Here is a 23876-nt window from a genome sequence, read left to right as displayed (position 1 = left end):
GCTATTTTTTTGAATAGCCTCCCTAGCATCTCTTCAAAGACTCACTTTCAAATCTGAGCCATTAAGACATGATAAGAAGTAATTAACTGTGCTCTAGTATTTGTAGAAGAAGGCTGAGAGTGGAACTCTCCTACTTCTTGTTTTTGTCTTCTGTTTCAGCTCAGTCATCCAGAACTCGTGGAAGGCCTTGTCCTCATCAACGTAGACCCCTGCGCTAAAGGCTGGATTGACTGGGCGGCTTCCAAAGTGAGCACCAAATGCCGTCTTTTGGCTCATGTCTCGGTCCCTTCTCACAGTGGCTTACCTGTTTTATTTTTTCCTTGAGTGCTATATAGTTAAAAGTGAGAAGTTTTAAGTATATGGCTTGATGAATGTTTACATTTGTAATCACACCCAATCAATCTATGGAATATTTCTAGCTCTGTTCTTTTTTAATTTTTTTAAAACTTCATTTATTTATTTTTAGAGAAGGGGGGAAGGGAGGGAGAAGGAGAGAAACATGGATGTGTGAGAGAAACATCAATTGCCTGCCTCTTGCATGCCCCCCACTGGGGACCTGGCGTGCAACCCAGGTGTGTATCCTGCCCAGAAACTGAACTGGCGACCCTTCTGTTGTGAGATGGACAACCCACTGAGCCACACCAATCAGGGCTCCAGCTCTATACTTAATTAATACTTCCTCTTCCTTCTCCTAAAAATAACCATTACCCTGACTTCAATCACCACAGATGGTTTTATCAATTATATTCTCATGTAATTGGAGTAATAGAACATGTATTATTTTGTTTATAGTTTTTTAAATTCATTATTGGCCCTGGCTGGTGTGGTTCAGTGGATTTAGTGCCTGTCTGCAAACCAAACAGTCGCTGGTTTGATTCCCAGTCGGGGCCCATGCCTGGGTTGCAAGCCAGGTCCCCAGTAAGGGGGCAGGGTGAGAGGCAACCACATATTGATGTTTCTCTCCTTCTCTTGCTCCCTCTCTCCCCCTCTGAAAATAAAATAAATAAAGTCTTTGAAGAAAAATTCATCATTGTCTGTCTCATTTTCGTTGTATGTAGTTTTTAATTGTTGTTTAGAAGTCTGTTGTATGAATTCACAAAATGAGTGGTGTGGTTATGAATAAAGCTCGTGTGTGCATTCTTCTGCCTGCCTTTCACAGACATGCACATTCATTTCATTTGGATCTACACCTAGGAGTGGAATTGCTGGGTCATGGGGCCATTGTCTGTTTGTCTTTAGTAGGTAACTGCCAGTGTTCCAAAGTGTTTGGCCAACTTGCACATCAGCAATGCATGAATGTTCCAGCTATTCCACATACTGACCATTTGATAGTTCTTTTAATTTTTATAAAAGCTGATCAGTTTTATTTTTAATATTAAGTTGTTTTAATATGGTGTCCATCACCAAAATAGCTTTCATTATTAAAAAACAATTTTTAATTGTAGCCTCTTTTTTACTTTAAGCTGTTTATGGATAAATAAAGCTGGGTTTTAATTTATATTTCCCTAAGGACCTGTGATGTTGAGCACCTGTTCTAAAACTTCTTGGCTGTTTGACCTGACCTGTATGGCTTAATTGGTGGGCACCGACTTGCTTGGCCCCAGTTCAGTTCCCAGTCAGAGGACATGCCTAGGTTGTGGGTTTGGTCCCCAGTCAGGGTGTGAACAAGAGGCTTCTCTCCCTCTCTTTTTCCCTGGACCCTGCCCCTCTTTCTCCTTAGACCCTTCCCCTCTCTGTAAAAATAAAAAGGAAAACTTATTGGCCATTTGAAGATCATTTTATGAAGCGACTACTCAAGTCTTCTGCCTTTTTTTTTAAAATTAAATTGGGTTGCTGGTCTTTTTCCTATTGACCTGTGAAAGTTCTTTATGTATTCTACATATGAATCCTTTCTTTTTAAGGTTTTGTTTATTTATTTTTTAGACAGAGGGGAAAGGAGGGAGAGAGAAGCACTGATGGGCTGCCTCCCACGTGCACCCCAACTGGGGACCAAGCCCGGAACCCCAGCAGTGCTCTGACCGGGAATCAAACTGGCGATACTTCACCTAGCAGAAAGATGCCCCGCTAACTGAGACACACTGGTCAGGGCTGCATATGAATCCTTAGCTGGGTACATGTAAATGTCTTCTCCCAATCTGTGGTGTGCACTTTCACTCCTTTAATGAGTGAAATGAATGAATGAATGAATTTCTTTATTGAACCCAAATAACTTTCTGTGCTACTGCTCCCAAAGATGTGTGTGGATTGTACTGTTTGCTGTCTGAAAGATGAAGGTGTTTGCTATCTAGGTAGAATTCTATCTGAGATCTGTTGGAAATAGGAAACTACAGGATATGCTAATGACTTTATAAATATAAGCAATCCCAATAACAACCAAAGAGAGGAAAAAAAGGATTAAGGGGGGAAGCATTATTAGCTCCATTTACATTGAATTCACCTGTGCCCCCACCAAAAAATTCACTGTTTTTAGTTTGGAAAGGAAAGTGGTTTTAAAACATTTTTCCCTGCTGAAGATGTTATTAGTATGTTATTTTAATAAAAAATTATAGGCTTTAGATTAAGTCAGTGATGTTATAAAGTGTCCCAGAGAAAAACAACCTAAGCTTTCATTGCTTCCTAAAAGATGCCTAGTGTAATAATCTCATTTTTAAGCCAATGCCATTTTTAATACCTACCTCCAAGTGCTTTTAAATTGCTGTAAGTATTTATTTTAATACACCAAAGAAGGCTTAAGGGGAATCAACAACAAAATTTGAGTTGGGAATTTTTCTGAAAATAAAGTCTACAGATTTATACAGATTGCTGCATTTATTTAGAGTATGGTATCATTTCGAAATGAGAAAAATGTTCAAAATGCAGAAACATTCAGTAAACATACCAGTTTCCTCTCACCCCCTGAAACAAAATTAGCAAAAACTGGAAAAAAGAAATTTGTTTCTGTCTCTTAGATGGCTTGGGAGTGGTTGTAAATTGACTATTATTATCCATAAGTCCAATGTAAATACAGAAATATAGGCAAGAATGAAATCACCAAGACCTGTGACTTCTTAGTTTGAAGTTTTCAAAGAAATTATGACCCCATTTCTTCCAGCCACTAACTTCCAATCAGTCAATCTGTATTATTACCCTGGAAGGGAGACTCTTCATTTTTTCTGACTTGTTTCTTGTTCTCATGTCTCTTGAAATCACTGACTTGTGAAAATATGCGATGCTGAGTTGTGCTTTTGTTTGTTAAAGGATAATACATATAATTGATGGGCACTGATCTTAAGTGGACAGTTTGATAAATGTGTACATCTGCTACTTAACTCCCTTGACACACAATTTTTCTTTTTAGATCTCAGGCCTGACAACCAATGTTGTGGACATTATTTTGGCTCATCACTTTGGGCAGGTAAGTGCCTATTGCAGGCTGGAGAGTTGTGTTTATTGGCTTACATGCAAAGAAGGGGTGCCTTGGAATTTACCTGATCCTGGTGGGTAACACCCCAGTGCAGTGGAGATGCATGGGGCCCAGGAAAGTCTGGTCTTAGAGAAAAGGTAACTTAATGCCATGGGGCTGTTGGCATTTGGAGAGAGATGAAGAGAGGGCAGCCAACACCCCACCCCCTCGCCCCCCACCTGATCCTATAAGCAGCATGCCATCTGTTAATGTTTGACAACATTACATGCCTTGCCAAACATCTTTAGGGCCATCCTGTGATCTGGGAAAGGCTTCACAGAAATAGAAATTTCAGAGAAAAAAGAAACCAAGAAATGTGCATTTTAAAAGAACCTTATAGGCTGTCTTGTTCAATCCCCATGTTTTACTGGTGAGGAAACTGAAGTCTCCAGAGCAGAAACAGTTATATGGAGAAGTGTTGTAAGCGAGAGAATCCCATTTTTGTTGTTTTCAGAGTTAGAAGTGAATTGAATAGTACAGTTCTGACAGCAGGTACAGTGCGTATTTTTTCCACACCACCAAACAATTCTTAGATACCAGCTGAGCTTCCTCCAATTCAACTCAGTTATGACACTGCCTGCCTGGAGGCATCATCAGACCCTGCAGGTGAAGGGCTCGTCCGACAGTGCTGCCCCACAGCCCCTCGCCCTCACTTCAGACTCCAGGCGCAAGTCCACATCGTCACCTGTGCCTCTGACACACCAGCTCTAGATCACAGGTTCCAACCGCCCTCTCCTTGGTTTTGCCAGAACAGCTCACAGAACTCAGAGAAATATTTTGCTCTTTAGGTTACTGGTTTATTTTTGAAGGATACGACTCAGGGATAGTGAGATGGGAAGAGATGCACAGGGCACAGTGTGTAGAAAGGGGCGTGGAGCTTCCATGCTTCTTCAGAATGCCACTCTCAGGGCCTCCTCATATTCATGAGCATGCAGCTCTCTGAGCCTTGTCCTTTGGGGTTTGTTTCTAAGGTTTTATTTATTTATTTTTAGAGAAAGGGAAGGTGGGGAGAAAGGGACAGAAACGTAAGTGTGTGCTTGCCTCTCACATGGCCTCCACTGGGGACCTGGCCTGCAACCCAAGCAGTGCTCTGACTGGGAATTGAACCAGCGATCCTTTGATTCTCAGCCCGAGCTCAATCCACCAAGCTGTACCAACCTTTGTCTTTGAGATTCATTCATGGCATTCTGTGTATTATTAGTTGATTCTTTTTATTACTGTGTAGCACTCCTATGGACATTTGGGTTATGTCTAGTTTTGGTGGTGGTGGTTTTACTCATGCATAAAGCTGCTGTGAACTTTCTCAGACATGTCTTTTTTAGTATATGCACTTTATTCCCTTTGCCTACCTCTCTAAATATTCATACTTCCACTTGTTGAGTTTTTAGCTGTAGGCATTGTCTGTTGGTATTCCATTTTGGAAGGTGATTTTTCCATCACTCCATCCTCCCAAAGTAGCATAACTTAGATTAGCTCAACTTCCAGCGTTTACACTGTCATGCTATGTGAATGTTATTAGGAGCTGAGCCATGGCTGCGTTCTTCTTCTGTCCAGCATTTCTCCTTTGCCAACTGACAGTGTTAGAATTTATGAATAAAGAACATGGGACAGACACTGCAAGGTGACAGTGCAAGGAACACTTCTCCAGGGTCTGGCCCTTTTTATTATTTAGCACGGGAATCGGGGTTGGCATACAGAAGGCCTAGTGAGACTCAGCAGTCCTCAGGTCACACGTTCCACCCTGTGGGTGGCGAAAGCACACACTGGAGGACATTTAAAATAAACGATGATTAACTAGTGATGGTGGTTAATCTCAGAGAGGTGAAGGAGGACCTCAAGGGGTCTAAAAATAGCTGCTGCTTCTAGGCTGAAGGATTGTGGACACTGAAGTAACTGACTTAGCTGAGCCTCTCCCACCAAGCTGGAGAATCAGGCTTCTTCAAACAGCCAGCCACTAGTGAAGAAATTCGCAGGAGCATGAGGGCCATCACTGAGCCATGGAGCCACTTACCAGATGGGGGAGACGTTTGTCTAAAGTAAGATCTGCACTGTTGCAGATGGATGGGGACAGCGTGGGCTGAGGGTGTAACTGCACGCAGCTCATCTTGTGAGGGTTCCTGACACCTCGAGCTACTGGCTCCTGTGCTAAATTTTGAAAAAGGACTGGCAGAGGGAGAATGTTGAGGCAGGCCGCCTTCTGTATTACAAGGACTGGGAGATCTGAGGCTGAGAAACCAGAAGTTGGTACCTGGCACAGGTGCTTTTCCCAAATGGCTACTGACCCCTGGCTGGCTTCCATACTTCGTGAGGGCGCATCGCTAAAAGGCCTGTGTGCACCGGGTGAGACTTATCACTGTAGGCATCAGACTGGGCTTTTTCCTTGAGTAAGCCCTGGTGTCAGCACCTTTAGATTTTTCTCTGGCATTAGTCAGATTCCCCAGAGTAACCTTGAGATTACACCCCAGACGCTCCCATTGGTATTTTTGGACCCAAATGCAGAAAAAGACTGAGGGCCTCAACATCTGGGCTTTAAAATTTCATTAAACCCTCCTGTTTTTGGTGTGGTATATCCACTGCTATCTGAGCCTATAGTTTCCCCTTCATCATTTCTAGGAAATTAAGCAATAAAGTTAATTTTTGCATATTGATTTTATATCCTTCATCCTTGCTGGATTTTTATTTAAATTTTTTTGTGAATTCCTTAAGATTTTTCTGTATGCAGGGTCATGTTATCTACAACTAGACAGACAGTTCCACCTCTTCCTTTCTGGTCTGGGTACCTTTTATTTCTTTTCTCGACTAAACAACTTTCTAGGCCCTGACTAGAACCTCTGGTGCAGTGTTGAGTAGAAGTGCTGAGAGGGGACATGCTTGTCTTGATTCTGATCTCAGGGGGAAGCATTCAGTCTTTCATTATTAAGTGTGATGTTAGCTGTGTATTTATCATAAATGTCCTTTGTCAGGTGGAGGGAGTTCTCTTCTATCCCTGGTCTGGCGAGTCCATTTATCATGAAAGTGTGTTGGGTTCTATCACGTACTTTTTTGTATCTATTAAGATGTATGTGTTGCCCCAACTGGTGCAGCTCAGTGGATTGAGCGCTGGCCTGCAAATCAAAGGGTCACTGGTTCAATTCCTGGTCAAGGCACATGCCTGGGTTGCTGGCTAGGTCCCCAGTGTGGGGCGTGTGGGAAGCAACCACACATTAATGTTTCTCTCCCTCTCTCCCTCCCTCCCTTACCCTCTCTCTAAAAATAAATAAATAAAACCTTAAAAAAAGTTGTATGTGTGACTTTTGTCCTTTATTCTTTTAATATGGTATATTATATTTATTTTTTTATGTTGAACTAACCTTGTATTCTTGGGATAAATTCTGCTTGTTCATAGTGTATAATATCTTTTTTATATGTTGTCATATTTGGTGTGCTAGTATTTTGTTAAGGATTTTTGTGTCTATATTCAGAAGGCATATTGGTCTGTAGCTTTCATATGATGCCTTTGCCTGGTTTTGGTATCAAGGTGGTACTTGGCCACGTAGAATGAGCTGAGAAGGATTACTGTTGATTCTCCTTGAAATGTTTGGTAGAATTCACATCAAAACCTCTGGCCCAGAGCATTTCTTTATGGGAAGTTTTTATGTTACTAATTTATTTTTTTAAGATACTTGTTTATTTGGGGGGGAGCGGTGAGAGAAGGAGATGGAGAGAAATGAAACATCTCTGTGAGAGAGAAATGTGAAACAGTTGGTTGGTTGTCTCTCATACACACCCCAGCTGGGGACCAAACCTGCAGTCACGTGGTCTGACCAATAATCAAACCCAAGACCTTTGGCTTTGTAGGATGACACCCAACCAACTGAGCCCCACCAGTCAGGGCTATGTCAGTAATGTAATCTCTTGTTCTAGGTCTGGCCAGACTTTTCCATTTCTTCTTGAGATGCTTTAGGTGGTTTGTGTCTTTCTAGGAATTTTTCATTTCAACTAGGTTAGCTAGTTTGTTGACATGTAATTATTCATAATATTTCCTTAGTAATGCTGTTTGTTTACTCTTTTGAGAAGTATGTCCCTCAATATAGCGTAGGGAGTAGCTTATCTCTTTTTGTCCCAAGTAAAGTGAAGTAATACGGGTCAAAATAGGTTTCAGGGAGGGAAATGAAAAGATTAAATACCCACTCTCTCTGCTGAGAGTTTAACAAATGGTCCCTAATCAAGAGTAGCTGTAGGATTCGGGTCACCTTCCTTTGTCCACCACTTTTCTTGCTTCAGCTACCACATCAGCAACCCACACTTGGAGTCTCGGGACCAGGAAAGTCACTGAAATTTCAAAACTTCAGGCTGAGGGCTGAAAAGTTTATTTTAGCATTGTATCTGATTTGGATTAAAAATTAGCACATGACTCAGTATGACTGGTCTCATTCTCTTAGTATTCCTGAAATTTTCATCTACTTTCTGTAAAAATAAAGCATGATATAGTTCAGAGAGATGGATATTTCTGAGTTAGGTAGAATATATTAATTAGTCAGATCTATAAATATGTTTATATATAAACCTGGTGAAGGTTAGCATCAACTGCTTATGAAGTTTATTTAAAGTTTTACACATTTTCATCTAATCTTCATAACAACCATGTGATATAGTGATTTTCTTATTTTAAGGATGAAAAACTGATATTTAGTGGGTATGTGAATTTCTCATTGTCAAACAGTAGTAAAATAAAAGGTTTAGATTTTTGCTTCTAGTTAAAATAATAATAATAATTCTTTTTATTTCTGTAAAGCTGATAGTAATGTCTCTTTTATTCCTGTATTTGGTAACTTGAGTTTTATCTCTGTTTTTCTCCATCAGTCTGACCAGGTTTTGGTTTCATGTATTTTTCTCCATTTTTTTAAAGATTTTATCCACTAGAGAAGGGAAGGAGAAAGAGAGGGAAAGTAACATCAGTGTATGGTTGCCTCTCACATGGCCCCCCACTGGGGACCTGGCCTGCAACTTAGGCATGCACCCTGACTGGGAATCGAACCAGCAACCTTTTGGTTTGCAGGCTGGTACTCAATCCATTGAGCAGCACCAGCCAGGGCATTATTATGTCTTTCTGATGTTATCTTTATTCAACTGATCTTCCCTTGTGAGCCCCGTCTTTACCCTCTGCCTTCAGAGAGAACTGATGCCAGTAGTTTTTGAGCCTTTTCGGTCTCTGGGTACATGTCCACTGGCTTCTTTCACTCTCACCTCTGCCAGCCTCACAGCCTTAATCAAGTCTGCTAAATGAGTGATTCGTCTTCCTTCTGCCTTCCCACTTTCCAAATGTTATTGCTGTTTTCGCTTTTCCTATCATCTTTGCCCTTTTGAGCTTATGACTTTAAAAAAAATCTCTATTTATTGATTTTAGAAAAAGGGAAGAGAGAAAGAAATATTGATTTGTTGTTTCACTTTTTATGCATTCATTGGTTGCTTCTTGTCTGTGCTCTGACTGGGACTCAAACCTGCAACCTTGAGTATCTGGACGACTCTCTAACCAACGGAGCCACCGGCCAGGGCCAGTTATTTTTCTTGAACAAGTAAAGTTGTATTTTAATCCAACATCTTTAATTGGGATTCACAAGGACCATGATCTTTCCACCCCATAATGCTGGGTGTAGTACTTTCCTGAAGACATAGCTTGTTTGGTTGACTGTAACTCTGAAAACCCAGTTCAAAAAATTTACAAAATTTCAGTGCTCTGGGCTAGACAAAGGTGTATAAGATACACTCCTTGTTCTCCAGGAGCTCAGCACGTGGGAAGAAGAGATACACTGTATTTTGTTGTGAACAATGTGCACTTTTTTGCCCAAATTTTTGAGGGAAAAAATAAGGATACACATCATACATGGGTCGTACCTAAAATACTTTGTATATCTGTTCTTATGTTTTATAATTATATTTGTTACATAAAATTTCTTGTACCATAATATGTTTAAAAATAAATGCTAATATTCCTTTATAATACAAAAAAGTATCTAAATATAAATAAATAAAAGTTGAATTAAAAATTAAAACAAAAAACCCTTTTCCTGAAAGTTTTATGGAAACGTGGGTGCACATTGTACACAGAAGCGCATTGTACGTGACAGACTATGGTACGTAAACACCATGACAGCACAGGTGAAATGGGTAAGTGGTAAGAACCACTTTTCATTGACACCTTCAAATTTCAGGTAGACGTTTTAATATACTTTAATCAGTTCAGTCTAATAATCTCATAATGGGTATTGTATTATTCCCACTTTACAGGTAAAGAATGAATTGGTTTCCACAAGGTCAGCACCTAATAACATATTAGGAGGAGACTTGGAGCCAGATGTGCCTGAGTCTGAAGTTGTTCTCTTCCTCCCATCCCAGGGTGCCTTGGGAGAGGCCCTGTGAGGGGCCTTAGAGGAATTCAAAGGCAGGAGAGGTTTACTTCTGATTTGGGGATCAGGGAAATCTTCCAGGTAGAGGAAGTATCCCAGCTGGGCCTTGAAGGGTAGAAAAATTCAACACTTCAGATTTGGGGAGGAAGACCATTCCAGGAAGGGGGCATAGTTTGCTCAAACAGTGAGAAAGAAATTATAAGACATATTCAGGGGGTGTTAAGTAACGTCGGGGGAGACTTGTGGGTTACCTGTGAGAGGTTGATTAGCCAAAGCAGTTGCTTCTAAAGTCTTCTAATGTGGAAGAATGAAGCTTTAAGGTATTTGCATTCAAATATGTTAGAAAACACTATTTCAAATGGGGGGAAGCTAAGAACAGAATTTTAATAATTTATATAAAGCAGGAACATCCTCACTATATATATATATATATAGTCACTATATATATATATATATATATATATATACACACACATACATATATATCCTCACTATACATATATACACACATAATGTGTATTTAATTTAAAACATGTGAAGTCAGAGATGATGGGCTCTCACAAGGCTGAAGAGTTCATTTAAAATTTAAGCAAGCAACTGCTTGTGTTGCTTTTATTTTGAAATGGAAACATAAGGTTTCAAAACATAAATCTTAACTTTACTAATATGAGAAAAACAGTGATATCCCCTTTTTTCTATCAAATTAGCAAAATTAAAAAGAGTGATCATTTGCTCTAGCCATCGGTGTGGGAAAACAGGTAGTGTGAATAAATGAGACCCTTACAGATGCCCTGTGATAAGGAGTGGTCCCTGCCGTACTCTAAGTGGAAAAGCAGTGTGTGAAACAGTAAATCGAACAATTTGTGTCTTTTTAAAAAGGTGGGTGAGTAGAGGGCAATTTATACCCAACAGCTTTGCCTAAGAAGTTCTGTTCGCACTTAAGCCACTTTTACTCCTTTTATACCAATATCATTTCTTCCCTTGTTTTAAATCTCAAACTTGGCCTCTCAAGTTCCTCTCCAGACCTTCAAGAGGGAGCCAGCTAAGTAATTGCACCTCTAATTACTGTGTGCTTCATTTGTTGTTTACTTTTCTTACTGTAACACTTTAGCATTTACTGGGTTTCCTTGGAATGATTCCCGTGCCCTTCAGCTTCAGGTAGACTCTGATCCATTGGGTCCGTTGCCAGCTGCATTCTTGGCTCACTTCACCCACATGGTAGTGAGAGTGCAAACAAATGTTCTCTTTATCTCCGTTTCTCTACAGGATTGTTGGTGACCTTTACCCACTGTCCTGGATTAATTGACTCTATTGCTCTCTCTGATACATTTTTTTACTCCAATGCATACATATTCCCTCTGCTTAAAACTGCTTTCTTGTGTGTGTGTGTGTGTGTGTGTGTGCACATATGTACAAATGTGCTTGTGTATGCAAGAACCTGACAACTGGTTTGGTCAGCCTCTGAGGCCAGCAAGAGCAGTGGGTGCTAGGAAGGGAGGGAGACTCGCTGTTTACTGTATTTTGTTCCCTTTGAATGTTATACTTTCATAATATTGGTAATAAGATTAAGTGATAAATTGACTTAATAAAATGTCAAATGGAATAATGTATAATTTTATATGTATACTTTAAAAAATATATTTTATTTATTTTTAGAGAGAGGGGATGAGAAGGAGGAAGAGTGGGAGAGAAACATCAATGTGTAGTTGCCTCTCATGTGTCCACCACTGGGGACCTGGCCTGCAACCCAGGCACGTGCCCTGACTGGGAATTGAACCAGCAACCCTTTGCTTCACAGGCCGGTGCTCAGTCCACTGAGCTCCACTAGCCAGGGCCTCTGTAATGTATATTATTGAATGATAGTATATAAGTAGGTAATACACTGATTATATCAGTTATGTGTAGGTAAGTTAATTAAACAGATTTACAGCTATTAAGAGAAATGTTACCTTCTATTGATTTTATACTTTACAGTACATATAACTTTTCCTACTTAATCTTTAAAGCAGCACTGTAGTTGGTTATTCTTTTTGTGTTATGGATACTGTCTCTATCTTTATGAGGAATGGCAGAACATGAAAAAAACCACAGATAAGGAAACTGGGGCTCTGAATGGTTAGGTGGCCTGCCTGAGCACCACGGTTACTGGTTGACTCCAAGTCTAGTGCAGTTTTCCACTGTGCTGCAGGTAGAAAATTCAGCGTATTTCCAAGTTTTTGCACTTGACCTAGAGCTGACTAGCAGCCTTTTCCATCATAGATCCTTGGGTGCCCTCATCTAGTACAGAATGAGGCACTGAACCAGTTTGATACAAGTAAAGATTTTAACCAGCCCCATCATGGGCAAGGAGCTTTGATTCTGGACATTGAGAACGCAAACCAAATAAATATAGTAAGTAGGCTTATAATTTAGCTCAGAAGCTTACCTATATCTTGTTTAAATTGTTTTAGGAAGAGTTGCAGGCCAACCTGGACCTGATTCAGACCTACAGACTGCACATTGCCCAGGATATCAACCAAGAAAACCTGCAGCTCTTCCTGGGTTCTTATAATGGGTACAGTTTGTTTGCTATTCACTTAAATGCACACCAACTCTAAAAGTGTGATGGGCATTATAGGAAGAGGGGAAGGGGAAATAAGCTACGTCTGATGTTGTGTGACGGGGTTGTTTTCGTGCCATTTTACCACAGTAGAGGAGGGGGCTTTCAGACGGATTAGAAGACCCCTCTCACAAAGAGTGTATGAACTAAAGGCCGTTTGGGGCAGGTTTCGATTAGCATCTAGTCTTTAGGTGTTCAGAGATGAAAAAGTACCTAAATTTAAACACACACATAAAAACACCCAGTGTGAGGTGGCCCCGAAAGGTGTGTATAGGGAAGACACGTGATAGGAATCTGGGGCCTTGATTCAGCTTCTCTTGGCTGACACTGTGTCATCAGGCAGAGTAACACATGGACAGAGTCTCGTTCTTTTCCACTGAAATCAGAAAGGTTTATTAATAACTATGTTAATTACAAAGAAAGTGTTACCTCCCAAAGTTTCCCTTCTCTTAAGGAATTTATTCCTATTAACTAGCTGGGAAATTAAATAACATATTTTTTGGACTACAAGACGCACTCTCCCACCCATTTGGGAAGAATGATGGTTGTTAATGCTGCTGTTGAGTTCTCTTTACATTTACATTGGTGAAATACTATGTTATTTATGTTATTAAATATTTTACCACATTTTTTGTTTCAAAATTTTTCCCCTAAAACCTAGGTGCGTCTTATGGTCTGAACAATATAGTGCTTAGGACTCAGTGGTTGCAGTAGCGTTTCTGTTGAGATTGAGAGCAGGATGACAGCCAATGGTGGGGGAAGGATTGAGCAAAAACGAGAAAGGACTTGTGGACATGAACAGTGTGGTGATTGGGGGGGTGAGTGGGGTATAAGGGGACTAAAGGGTACTGGAAAAATACAATAAATAAATAAAAATCGGGGAAAAATAAAGTTGCCTCCTTTGACACCCCACAGAGTCCCTCTGGGCTGAGCTAGAAGCCCTGTCCCTGCTCCGAACCGCTCACTGTGGCTGCTTGTGAACAAAGCGCACAAGGGCCCTTTCCCTCACCGGCTGTGAAGGAAGGATAGTTTCCACATTCCCTAAAACGTTTTGGTATTCATGAACAGGAAATGACCGGAGTCGTCATGATTTTACCTGAAAAGGGCATTGTTTCCTTTGTTTCTCTAGACGAAGAGACCTGGAGATTGAAAGACCCATGCTGGGCCAAAATGATAACAAATCAAAGACCTTGAAGTAAGTCCCGCAATTTCCCTTCTAAGTTGCTGGATATCTTTGCCTTTTGTAGACGAATTCAGGGTTCAGTGGAGCTTATGTTCTACTTGCTGAGTGTCTCCTCTTTGGCATTCACAGGTGTTCTACTCTATTGGTGGTAGGAGACAATTCACCCGCAGTTGAGGCTGTGGTGAGTATGGCCTGATGTGAAGATGAATGTGATGAAAATGCAATAAAACGTATATAGCATACTGCTGATGCACTAGAAACAGTTAAATACTAATTTTTATTATTTCTGATTACATATACAAGGACTTGCTCTTTGTTATCTAGTTTAGGAAATGAATTCCACGTTGATCACTAGGTTTCATCAGAAGGGATCAGTTCACTTTGTGGCAAGTAGTGCAAGCACTGTAGTACAACTAAAGACCTTTGCTTATTGTCAGATTGCTAGCAGCCTCAGCCTTCTGTAGCCGCCATAAGTCTATCAGCAGAACTGTATCAGCAGGCTAGAACTCTGCTGGATCCTGCATGCTTTTCTCTGCCTCCTTCTCAAGCACATAGCACATTGGTAAATAATATATGCTCGTTGTAGAAAATATGAAAAAAAAGGAAAATAGAACTTGAGCAAAAATCATAATCTAGTTAACTAAAGACAAACTTCTTTAAGTATATTTTATTGATTGTGCTGTTATAGTTGTTCCAATTTTCTTTCCCTTTGCCCCCCTCCACCCAGTATTCCCCTTTGTTCCAGCAGTCCCCATCCCCAAGTTCATGTCCATGGGTCAGTTGTGCGTGTAAGTTCTTTGGCTTCTCCCTTTCCTATACTGTTCTTTTTTTTAATGTTTTATTTATTTATTTTTAGAGGGAGGGAGAAAGAGAGAGAGAAACATCAATGTGTGGTTGCCTCTTGCGTGCCACCCACTGGGGACCTGGCCCACAACCCAGGCATGTGCCTTCCCTAGGAATCGAATCAGCAACCCTTTGGTTAGCAGGCTGGTGCTCAATCTACTCAGCCACATGAGGTGGGGTCTGGCCAGAGCATTTTAATCCCACAAGTTGGTGTGGAATAGAGGCCTGTCTATACATGGAAGAGCAAGAAGAAATTCTACACATTCTGGTCACTGTTGCTAGCTACTCTTGCTCACATTCATGCAACATCATTTTTTGCTTGATGCTGTGGAGAGTACAAAAACAAGTGAGATGGAGTTTCTGCCTTTGGGGAGCTGGGGAGAGAGGAGATGTTGTTCCAGCCAACCGAAGTCACAGAAATTACAAAGTGGTGAACCAAGGAAAGAATGATCTATTATATTAAATCCAGACTTGGGAGTTTATTCTTTCAGAAGATATTTATTGTATATTTGCAGTGTTCTAAGCACTGTGCCTGGCAGTTTTTAAATTCCACCCTTTAGGGTTAATGTATATTATTTAGTAAACTGGTATGTTTGTTCATTGCTGCCTGCACTGTTGTTTGTGTAGAGCAACAACTTTGATTTGGTGATCCTGGCTTTAAGTCATCCCCTGATTTTACAGGAGTTTTGTATACCTGTCCTTAAACAATCCCCAGAGCAAAAATTCAGCTGGATTATTGGTTCTTTTCTTGGTAATTCCAGTAACTCCCTAACTGTCTCATTGACACTGCAGTCATACAGGCCACTGCTGGTTACGCTTAAAACAGCTCAAACTCTGTTGCTTCAGAAACCTCCTGTGGCTTCTTTACTTCCCTGGTCAGCTTCGGTCTGCCTCCCCAGCTGCACCCCGCTTGCGCCCTCACAACACGCTTGCCTCTTTAACCCCACAAGTGTTCTGCACGTTCACTTCACCCACTTCACCGCAGTCCTTGGGTCTTTGTTTATGCTTTCCCCTTGACTCTAGAAGCCTGCAAACTCCCACCCCTTCTGAACTGTATCTCCAGAAAGTCTACTCATCCTTCTATACTTATTCAGCTCAGCTGTGAAATTTTGATGTCATTCCACCTTGTGGTATGTTTTCACTCCACCAGATTCCAGACTCTTAGGGTGCAGTGTTTTGTATGTGTGTGCTTGGCAAATGTGTAGGAAAGAGGTTCAGTTGATTAAATTGGCCAGAAAACATTGCTGAACCTAGAGATTATCTCTCCCAAAACATTTTTTGAGGCCCCTGCCTTTGTGGATACATGAATACAGGATACCAAACATAAATACACAAGGTTGTAATTCTTCATGATGATGACTATTGTGAGAGAAAAGCAGAGAGGGCTCAACTTTGGTTGGGACAGCCAAAAGGACTTGAGGCAGTAAACAGGGGGTAAGGAATGGCAGACCCACCACCTCCAGGGCACAGGAAAGGGGTAAGAAATGGGCAAGGCTGGTCCACAGGGCTCAGTCAGGGCCACGTGTGCTAGGAAGCCATCAAGAGCCAGCAGGTGGCCACACCACAGGCCCAGTTCACTTTTCTTTTTAAGTCTTTGTTGTATTTTTTCCATTACCATTTAGTCAATTCACTTTTTTAAAGAAGTAGGTGACTTTCCTCGGTGTTCTGTAAGGAGGTAGGAGGAATTAGACTCAACATATAGTTCTTTAAAGAGTCTACTTGTGGCCCTGGCTGGTGTAGCTCAGTGGATTGAGCGCGGGCCTGCGGACCACACGATCGCGGTTTGATTCCCAGTCAGGGCACATGCCTGGGTTGCAGGCCAGTTCCCGGTTCCCAGTGGGGGCGCAAATGAGAGGCAACCCTATATTGATATTTCTCTCTCTCCTTCCCTTCCCCTCCAAGATGGATGAATAAAATCTTTTTTTTTTAAAAAAGAGTCTACTTGTAAATGATTCAGAAAATGGAATTAGATCTCCTGAGAAGTATTAGGTATCTGATACTAAAATTTTAGATCTTCTCAGAAGTATCAGGTATAAAGTGCACCATATAAACATAACTCCAATTTGTATTTTGGCAGGGGTTTTTTTTTTTGGCTGATTTGGCCACCTCCAAACTGAGCTGTCGATCCTAGAAAATCATTTTCATACTAGGCTATTTCTTACATTTCTAGAAGTTTGTGTGTAAAACTCTTTTTTTTTTTTTAGGTTGAATGCAATTCTCGCCTGAATCCTATAAATACAACTTTGCTAAAGGTAATGTGATTTCTTTCCTTACTGCCATCTGTGAGTACATTATACACGGTTCAAATTGCTCTCCTTCTGGGACGGTGGCCCAGAAAGAAAGAAAGCTGCTCGCTCTCCCTCCCTCCCTCTGGTTCTCTTATTATCTCTTGAAATTTGCTGGAATATATTTTCATTGCAGAAAATCGGAAAATACAGAAAAGTAGAAAGAATAAAATAAATAAAAATTACCCATCATCCTACATCCAGAGGTAACCTCTGGTAAAAATATTGATGGCTTTTTCCCATACTTTTTAGATCATTAGATTACAGGATGATTATAGCCCTGTATCTGTCTTCCTCAACTTTTTGACATGAGCATCTTCCCGTGTCATTTTAAACTTCATAAGCATTATTTAATTTTGTGAGAATTAAGATAAAGGGTAGAAATTCTTTACATGTTAAATCTGTTGTAAGGACGCTTCCAATAACCTTTCAGTGATGAGAGTCGATGCATTTTCTTTCTCTTAAGGCAAAGAGAGGACGACTCTTGTACTGAATTTTGGGGGTTAGTGTCAAGTTTCTACCCCTGTGGACTGTACTCCAGGCAAGAGCAAGATTCTTGCTTTTTCTAGAACCTCTAGTAAAATGTAGGGACCTGACCTTCTGGTTTGAATTTGGATTACTGTAGATTTAAGTGCTGATTTTCTGTTGCTTACTGCGGCTTTCTCAGCCTGAAACACCTCTGCTTCCTTCCCTTCTCATTGAAGTGCGCTTGAAAGGGGCAGCGCTGTCGCCAGAAGCAGCCGATAGTTCCTGGAAATGTAGCTTGAGGTTAATACTCTGAGGTGAGAGTGTTCTGGGGTCCAGCTGATTGATGAACTAGTGTAAAATATGAATTTTTTAAATATGTGGTTTCAAATTAGATTTTCACTGCAGGTTTGAATCCATATTCCAAAAACAGAAAAGGGAACTCGACAGTACAGTAGACATGGTTATTTCCGGCACAAGTGCCCGTCTGCAGCAGCTCGGGCACACTGGCGCTCCAGCTGTTTGGTGGATGCGAGCTCAGGAGCAGCCTCTCCCAGTGTTCTCTCTCTTCACATGGCAGTTGGTTTATGGTTCTAATCAGATGTTCACTCCTGAGCACCGTGAAAGTATAACCTGTGTCAGTGTGGTCTGTCTTATACTTAAATCACGGGAAATGTTTGTTCCTGCTCTTATGCTTAGAATTTTCAGGGTACTGTTTCTTGCCAACCTCAAATTTCTGTGCCTTCGGTTGTATCCCATTTGCTAAATAATAGTCCTTTTCTCAAGGCAAGTTTTTGTGCTAGTGAACGGAAACTATGAGTTTCACGTCTCTTTTTTCAAAATACCGGTCAGCCTGAACAGGATACTGCGACCCGAATGCGCATAACAGCTAGAAGGAAGAGGGTGGGTTCATAGCCGGCCATCATGCCCTAGAAACGGTTTTCTGCAGACTCACAGTATCTGCATCACCTGGGACTTTGTTGGAAATGCAAGTTCTTGGGCCCCACCCCAGAATCTCTAGGGCAGGAACTCAAGAACCAGTTTTTAACAAGTCCTCCTTTAACGAGGAGGTAACGAGGATGTAACGAGGTAGTGCTGATGCGTGCCAATGGAACGCTGCTCTAGGAAATCCTTGCACAGATGAGCGGAACCAGCTGTAAAGGTCTGCGCTGTGAGAGGCAGCCTCACCAGACCCAGCGACAACAGGAACGTGGCTAACCAAGCACTGGCTGAATTCCACGGCAGCACCTGACTTCAGAAATCTTAGTCATAAAATAAAAATAGCATAGAGTTGAAAGGGAACTTGAATGCATGGAACCCTGAGAAGTTAGGGTCACACCAAGAACTGTGAGAGTAACATTCTCTAGGGGGAGGCAGAACTGTGGTTGGTGGTCACGGTTAACTTCACGATACCTCTACCAGAAAATTCCCGCCATGGGCCTGAAAGCCTGGCTCTGCATCTAACTGACTAAGTATTAATAAATAATAATATTTTCAGGTTTACATCCAAGGTTATTTGTATAGTAGTGCATCAAAGAGATATATATTTGTGTGTGTGTGTTTTTAATTTTTTAAATTTATTTATCTTTAGAGGGGAAGGGAAGGAGAGAGGGAGAGAAACATCAATGTATGGTTGCCTCTCGTGGGTCCCCTGCTGGGAACCGGCCCGCAACCCAGGCATGTGCCCTGACGGGGAATCGAACTGCAATCCTCTGGTTCGCAGGCCCACACACAATCCACTGAGATACACCAGCCAGGGCTCTGTGGGGGTTTTGTTTGTTTGTTTGTTTGTTTGTTTGAGAAATTCTTTAATTTTTAAAGCCCTGGCTGGCGTAGCTCAGTGGATTGAGCGCGGGCCTGCAAACCAGACAGTCGCGGTTCGATTCCCAGTCAGAGCACATGCCTAGGTTGCAGGCTGGTTCCTTGCAGGCTAACTACCAGCACGGGGCGCACAAAAGGCAACCATACATTGATGTTTCTCTACCTCTCTCCTTCCCCTCTAAAGATAAATAAATAAATAAAATCTTTTAAAAAAAAGAAAGAAATTATTTAATTTTTAAAAATATTTTATTTCTTTATTTCTAGAGAGAGGGGAAGGGAGGAAGAAAGGGAGAGAAAGATCAGCATGTGGTTCCTTCTAGTACGCCCTGATTGGGGGACCTGGCCAGCAACCCAGGCATGTACCCTGACTGGGAATCGAACCAGTGACCCTTTGGTTCACAGGCCAGTGCTCAGTCCACTGAGCCACACCAGCCGGGGCAAGGAGGTGTATATTTGGATGCAGTAAAACATTAAGTTAAGGAACCTAAAATTCGATCCTCTCCTGTTTTAAAGGACTCGTGGATATTCAGAGCATTTCCCCTAAGTGTAAGTTCCAGCCGACTTACATATTTTTTCTCTTCTAGATGGCAGACTGTGGTGGACTGCCCCAAGTAGTTCAGGTAAGGAGATTTTTATTTTTTAAAGCACTTATTTGATTCTATACCTCATTGCTTATTCAAAGATTAATGCCTTCTTATTTTGTCCTCCTAGCCTGGGAAGCTCACCGAGGCCTTCAAGTACTTTTTGCAGGGAATGGGCTACAGTGAGTAGTGTACGACTTTTTATCTAGCAAAGATTTATTGATGACGGGGTCATTTTGACATCTTGTGGGAGCCCACAATTCCCAGGGCATAAGCTCTGTGCTAGCCAGCCTGAAGTCAAGTAGAAACTAAAACATTTCTGGAGCATTCGTCTGTGTCAACAGATTTCTAGGTTGGGTAGGTTAGTGCATTCTCTTTTGGTTCCAAATTGATCAACGAGATTTGCAAAGTGAGAGCAGCTCTGAGGAATGTGGACGATCATAATTACTGTTTTAAGTGCGTGATGACCTAACACACTTATTAGGCACTTAGAGCTTATATGCCAGGCACTCTGTGTTTATAATCTTAAAAGTTAAGTTCTGTTGTTAGTCCTATTTTATAGAAGAAGAAATGGAGGCTCAAAGAGGCTAAACACATTTCCCAGGGTAACAATTCAGCTGCAGAGCCATGATTCAACCCTTCAGTCTGATTCTAGGGCCCCTGTTCTCAACCCCTGAAGCTTAAGCTGGCCTGGCTGTGAATCTGAAATTATGATTTGCCTTTAACTCAGCTGGTCAGTGACTCCTGGCTTAAAGAAACAAAACGGTGATCGGAAAGAAAAGAGTAATGTCCTCAGCTAAACCTGCTCCACCATAGGAGGTGAACTGACAGAGTATTTTAGAGTGAGTCCAAGGATGTGTTTGTATCACATGCCACTGTCCTGGTCCCTTGTATTGTGAGACCCCTGAGTTTCCTTATTTGTCACAGAGTACCCACACTTGCTCCTTTCTCAGAGTATTAAGAAGAAAAACTCTTCCACCCAGGTACAGAGCTGTTTACCCAGTAGGGTGGTTTTCCCCTGTCTTTGGATTTGTGGATAATGGCTGTTGGCCAATAGCCTTGGCAGCAGCTGGGCGTCTGGATCCAGCCCTGTACCTGACGGGCAGACCACGTGTATGTTGTCCAGAGTGGCTGTGTGATCCCCGTCTGTGTGATCCACTACCAACAAAGCCCACACACCATGTCACTCAGGGTCACTGGGAGGAACAGAAGTCCATTTCCTAGCTGGTTCTCTCATCCCTGTCCTAGGAAACAGCTGATCTTCCAGCCCATTTCTAATCTGAAGCAGCAGGAAGGTGGCTGTTGATAGTGGAGGGGAAAACTATTACCTTTGAGGACTTGAGCAGCAGTAACATCTGAGATGCTATTGAAGCATCAGTCAGCTTCACCTTCTCTCTGGGACCCTCAAATAAAACTTCATCCCTGGCTTGGAGTATTCTGTCAGTGTCTGCTAGGCAGCTAAGGTTGACAGTTGGCACTCTCGGGTCACTAACCTGCCTTTTCCTGTGTGTCCACCTGCTTCCAGTCCCGTATGTGCAGCTCAGTCACCTGAGCACCGAGTCAGGTACCTTCCTCTGTGCTGGCCCTGCCCCTGCCTCCTAGCCACGCTCTCCTGGCTGCATTGGCCGCCTAAAGCATGTCCGCAGTTTTCCTGTGCAGTGAGAGCCCGATAGAACGTGGCTCATTGCGCCCCAAGAGGATTAGCCTGCAGGTCCAGCCCTGGTTCCCCAGGAAGGAAGAATGGAGCGGGTTAAAATAGCCAGGTTTCCTCTCACCATCGTAAATCGAATTACAGGAGCACTAAAACTTTATAGGCAGGGCCCCTCTTCCACCATTACCTACTAATCCTTGCATTAACCCCAGACACAGGAATCAAAGGGCAGCCTTGATTCTAAATAGGATTGTCAGCACCTGTGGCCAGAAAATTCTGCAGGTGATGGCATCTTTTGACCCCAGCATTAAAATAACAGCTGGGATGGCTGGTGCTTCAGGAAAATCGGTAGGGAGGTTATGCCAGGTAAGTCCCTGTTCTGACCAAGTTGGAGGACCTTAGGATTGAAGCAGTGGCAGAACAGGAGTCTGAGTTAAACACCCACCCCAGAGTCCTTCCCTCTCAGGCAGCCTGTACTTCACAGCATGCATAGAGGCCAGCTGCAGGCCTGCCAGCCCCCTCTACACCCACACTGTCCTACATGTCTCCTCCCCAGGAAGCAAGGGTAGCCTGTGGACACGGATAGTGGTCTTGTTGTATCGGGCTTGCACTGTGTTTGTGAAGTACCTTCACACTCGTGTGGTTTGTCTTTCTTTTGGTTTAGTCTTGCATGCACTGTAGGTTTTGGCTACCTGTGTGGGTTCCCAAAGCCTCCTTCCTAATTATTCATTATGAATGGCGTGGGCATAGCTAAGAGACTATACTCTGGACTTAGGTTTCGCCTTGTTCTGCTGTGGACTAGAATCAGCTGAGATTCCAGCCAGATCTAGAGAATTAAAGCAGCTTTGCAGATAGCTCCTCACCTAGAGCAAATAATGCAAAATGAAGATGGCTGTATCTTGTCCTGGGTGTCACCTTAAATGGATTGGGAAAACTAAGCATAAAGCCTTTGATGAAACTTCTGGATTGACTTGAGTTTAACCAGGGCTCCACCTTCTAGTCCTCTTGGTTCTTTTTTACAGTACCATCTGCCAGCATGACCCGGCTCGCCCGATCACGAACCCACTCAACCTCGAGTAGTATCTGCTCTGGAGAAAGTGCCTTTAGTCGATCTGTCACCAGCAATCAGTCAGATGGAACTCAAGAATCCTCTGAGTCCCCTGATGTTCTGGACAGACACCAGACGATGGAGCTGTCCTGCTAAGCAGATGCTCCTCCCTGGACCATGCAAGTCCATCCTCCCTCAGATGACCACTCCATAATATAACATTCCATCCAGCACACTGGATCTGTCTTTAACTCCTGCATGGCCAGTGACTTTCTCTCTGGTATCCTGGATTTATCATTCCCTGCCTGCCCACCCTCTCTTTTTGTATGTACCAGGAACCACTTCATGCCATTACTGTAACATTCCAACATCTTCAGCTGATCAGATCTTACCTTCTCTTGCCAGCTTTTTCCCCATGCTTTCCCAACTACATAGCTGATAAGATTTCTTTGATCCTGACGTATGTGTGTAAGCACGCATGTCTGTCTGTGTGTGCATATTTCTGTGATCTTAGACATGCTTTCTTGTAGAGCTTCTGCAAAAAAAAATGAAAAAGGGACTTTTTTGCATTTTCAATAGTATTTTTAGGGGAAATATGCAGATTTCTAGGTTGGGTAGGTCACTGCATTCCCTTTTGGTTCCAAATTGGTCAATGTGACTTACAAAGTGACTTCTGGAGAGAGCAGCTCTGAGGAATGTAGAAGACCGTAATTTCGTAATTACTGTTTGAACTGTTAATTGTGACCAATAGAAGGGAGCCTGTTACATAGAGAAAGGAGCAGGCAGGGTGGCCAGCCACCTCCTCCCATTCAAATGAATTCACACACACCATTCTGTAAATAAAAGGGAGGGAGGGATGTGTACTATTGGAAGCTCATGAATAGTGAGGTTCTGATGCAACATGGAGTTGTTCCCAAGGAGTGGGCGTGGCTTAATTGGACTCTCTTGGCACAGGAAGGTGGAAAACGAAGTGCCAGGCATTCAGCTGCTGGAACAAAACTGCCTGAGACCACTGGCAGACATCCACAGGAAATGCCCTTCAGCTCTGTGATGGAGAGTGTTTCTGTATTCCCCTAGCCCTTACTAAAAGGAGAGGTACAGCCTGAAAATTATGTAGGTGGTGAGGAAATGGCTGGTCTTGAGGAGAGGAACAGACATTAACATAGTATCATATTTAATAAGCATAGCCTTGATTTCAGCAGACTTAAATGGAAGCTAGATGAAATTGAGATAGAACTCATTTTTTCAGAAAGATTCACAAAGCTTAAGAAATCCTGTGAACTCTCTTTTCTAGGAGGGAAGGGGTGAGTCTGTAAGGGTAGCCTGTCCAGGTGAAACTGCGTTTAGTCTACCACCGTTACCGCTGGGCGGGGAGTGAAACCAGCTGCCCTGCAGCCAGGACCCAGCTCTTGAGGCCATTGGGACTTAAGCACAGGGCGACACAGTTCCAGATCTTAGGAAGGGGCTTTTCCATCGTAGTGTTCGCTTTCTGCCAAGATAGGGAATACGTCACTCTGCCAGAGTATGACTTTTTACAGATTATTAAATAAAGCTGTATATGTCTCATTGTTA

The 23876-nt window shown here is 42.2% G+C and overlaps 1 protein-coding gene across 2 annotated transcripts in view; it reads left to right on the top strand.

Annotated features, from left to right (window-relative positions):
• The window catches only part of NDRG3 (NDRG family member 3), a 65858-nt gene extending 41982 nt beyond the window's left edge, over window positions 1-23876 (top strand). Inside the window, exons 8-17 of one of the 2 annotated variants that reach the window (XM_037044000.1) lie at window positions 160-246; window positions 3338-3394; window positions 12279-12382; window positions 13557-13622; window positions 13740-13791; window positions 16658-16705; window positions 19609-19644; window positions 19736-19787; window positions 21131-21169; window positions 22279-23876. In XM_037044000.1, the coding sequence (XP_036899895.1) occupies window positions 160-246; window positions 3338-3394; window positions 12279-12382; window positions 13557-13622; window positions 13740-13791; window positions 16658-16705; window positions 19609-19644; window positions 19736-19787; window positions 21131-21169; window positions 22279-22460 (723 nt within the window). In that variant the 3' untranslated portion in view covers window positions 22461-23876. The remainder of the gene's footprint in view (window positions 1-159; window positions 247-3337; window positions 3395-12278; window positions 12383-13556; window positions 13623-13739; window positions 13792-16657; window positions 16706-19608; window positions 19645-19735; window positions 19788-21130; window positions 21170-22278) is intronic. The other variant, XM_037044001.1, reaches the window with a different exon arrangement.

The sequence above is a fragment of the Sturnira hondurensis genome, unplaced genomic scaffold, assembly GCF_014824575.4.
Source record: "Sturnira hondurensis isolate 20B ecotype Veracruz unplaced genomic scaffold, ASM1482457v3 Scaffold0004136, whole genome shotgun sequence".
Lineage (NCBI taxonomy): Eukaryota > Metazoa > Chordata > Mammalia > Chiroptera > Phyllostomidae > Sturnira > Sturnira hondurensis.
Note: the sequence above shows the minus strand (reverse complement) of the source record. Positions and strands in the feature narration are given on the sequence as shown.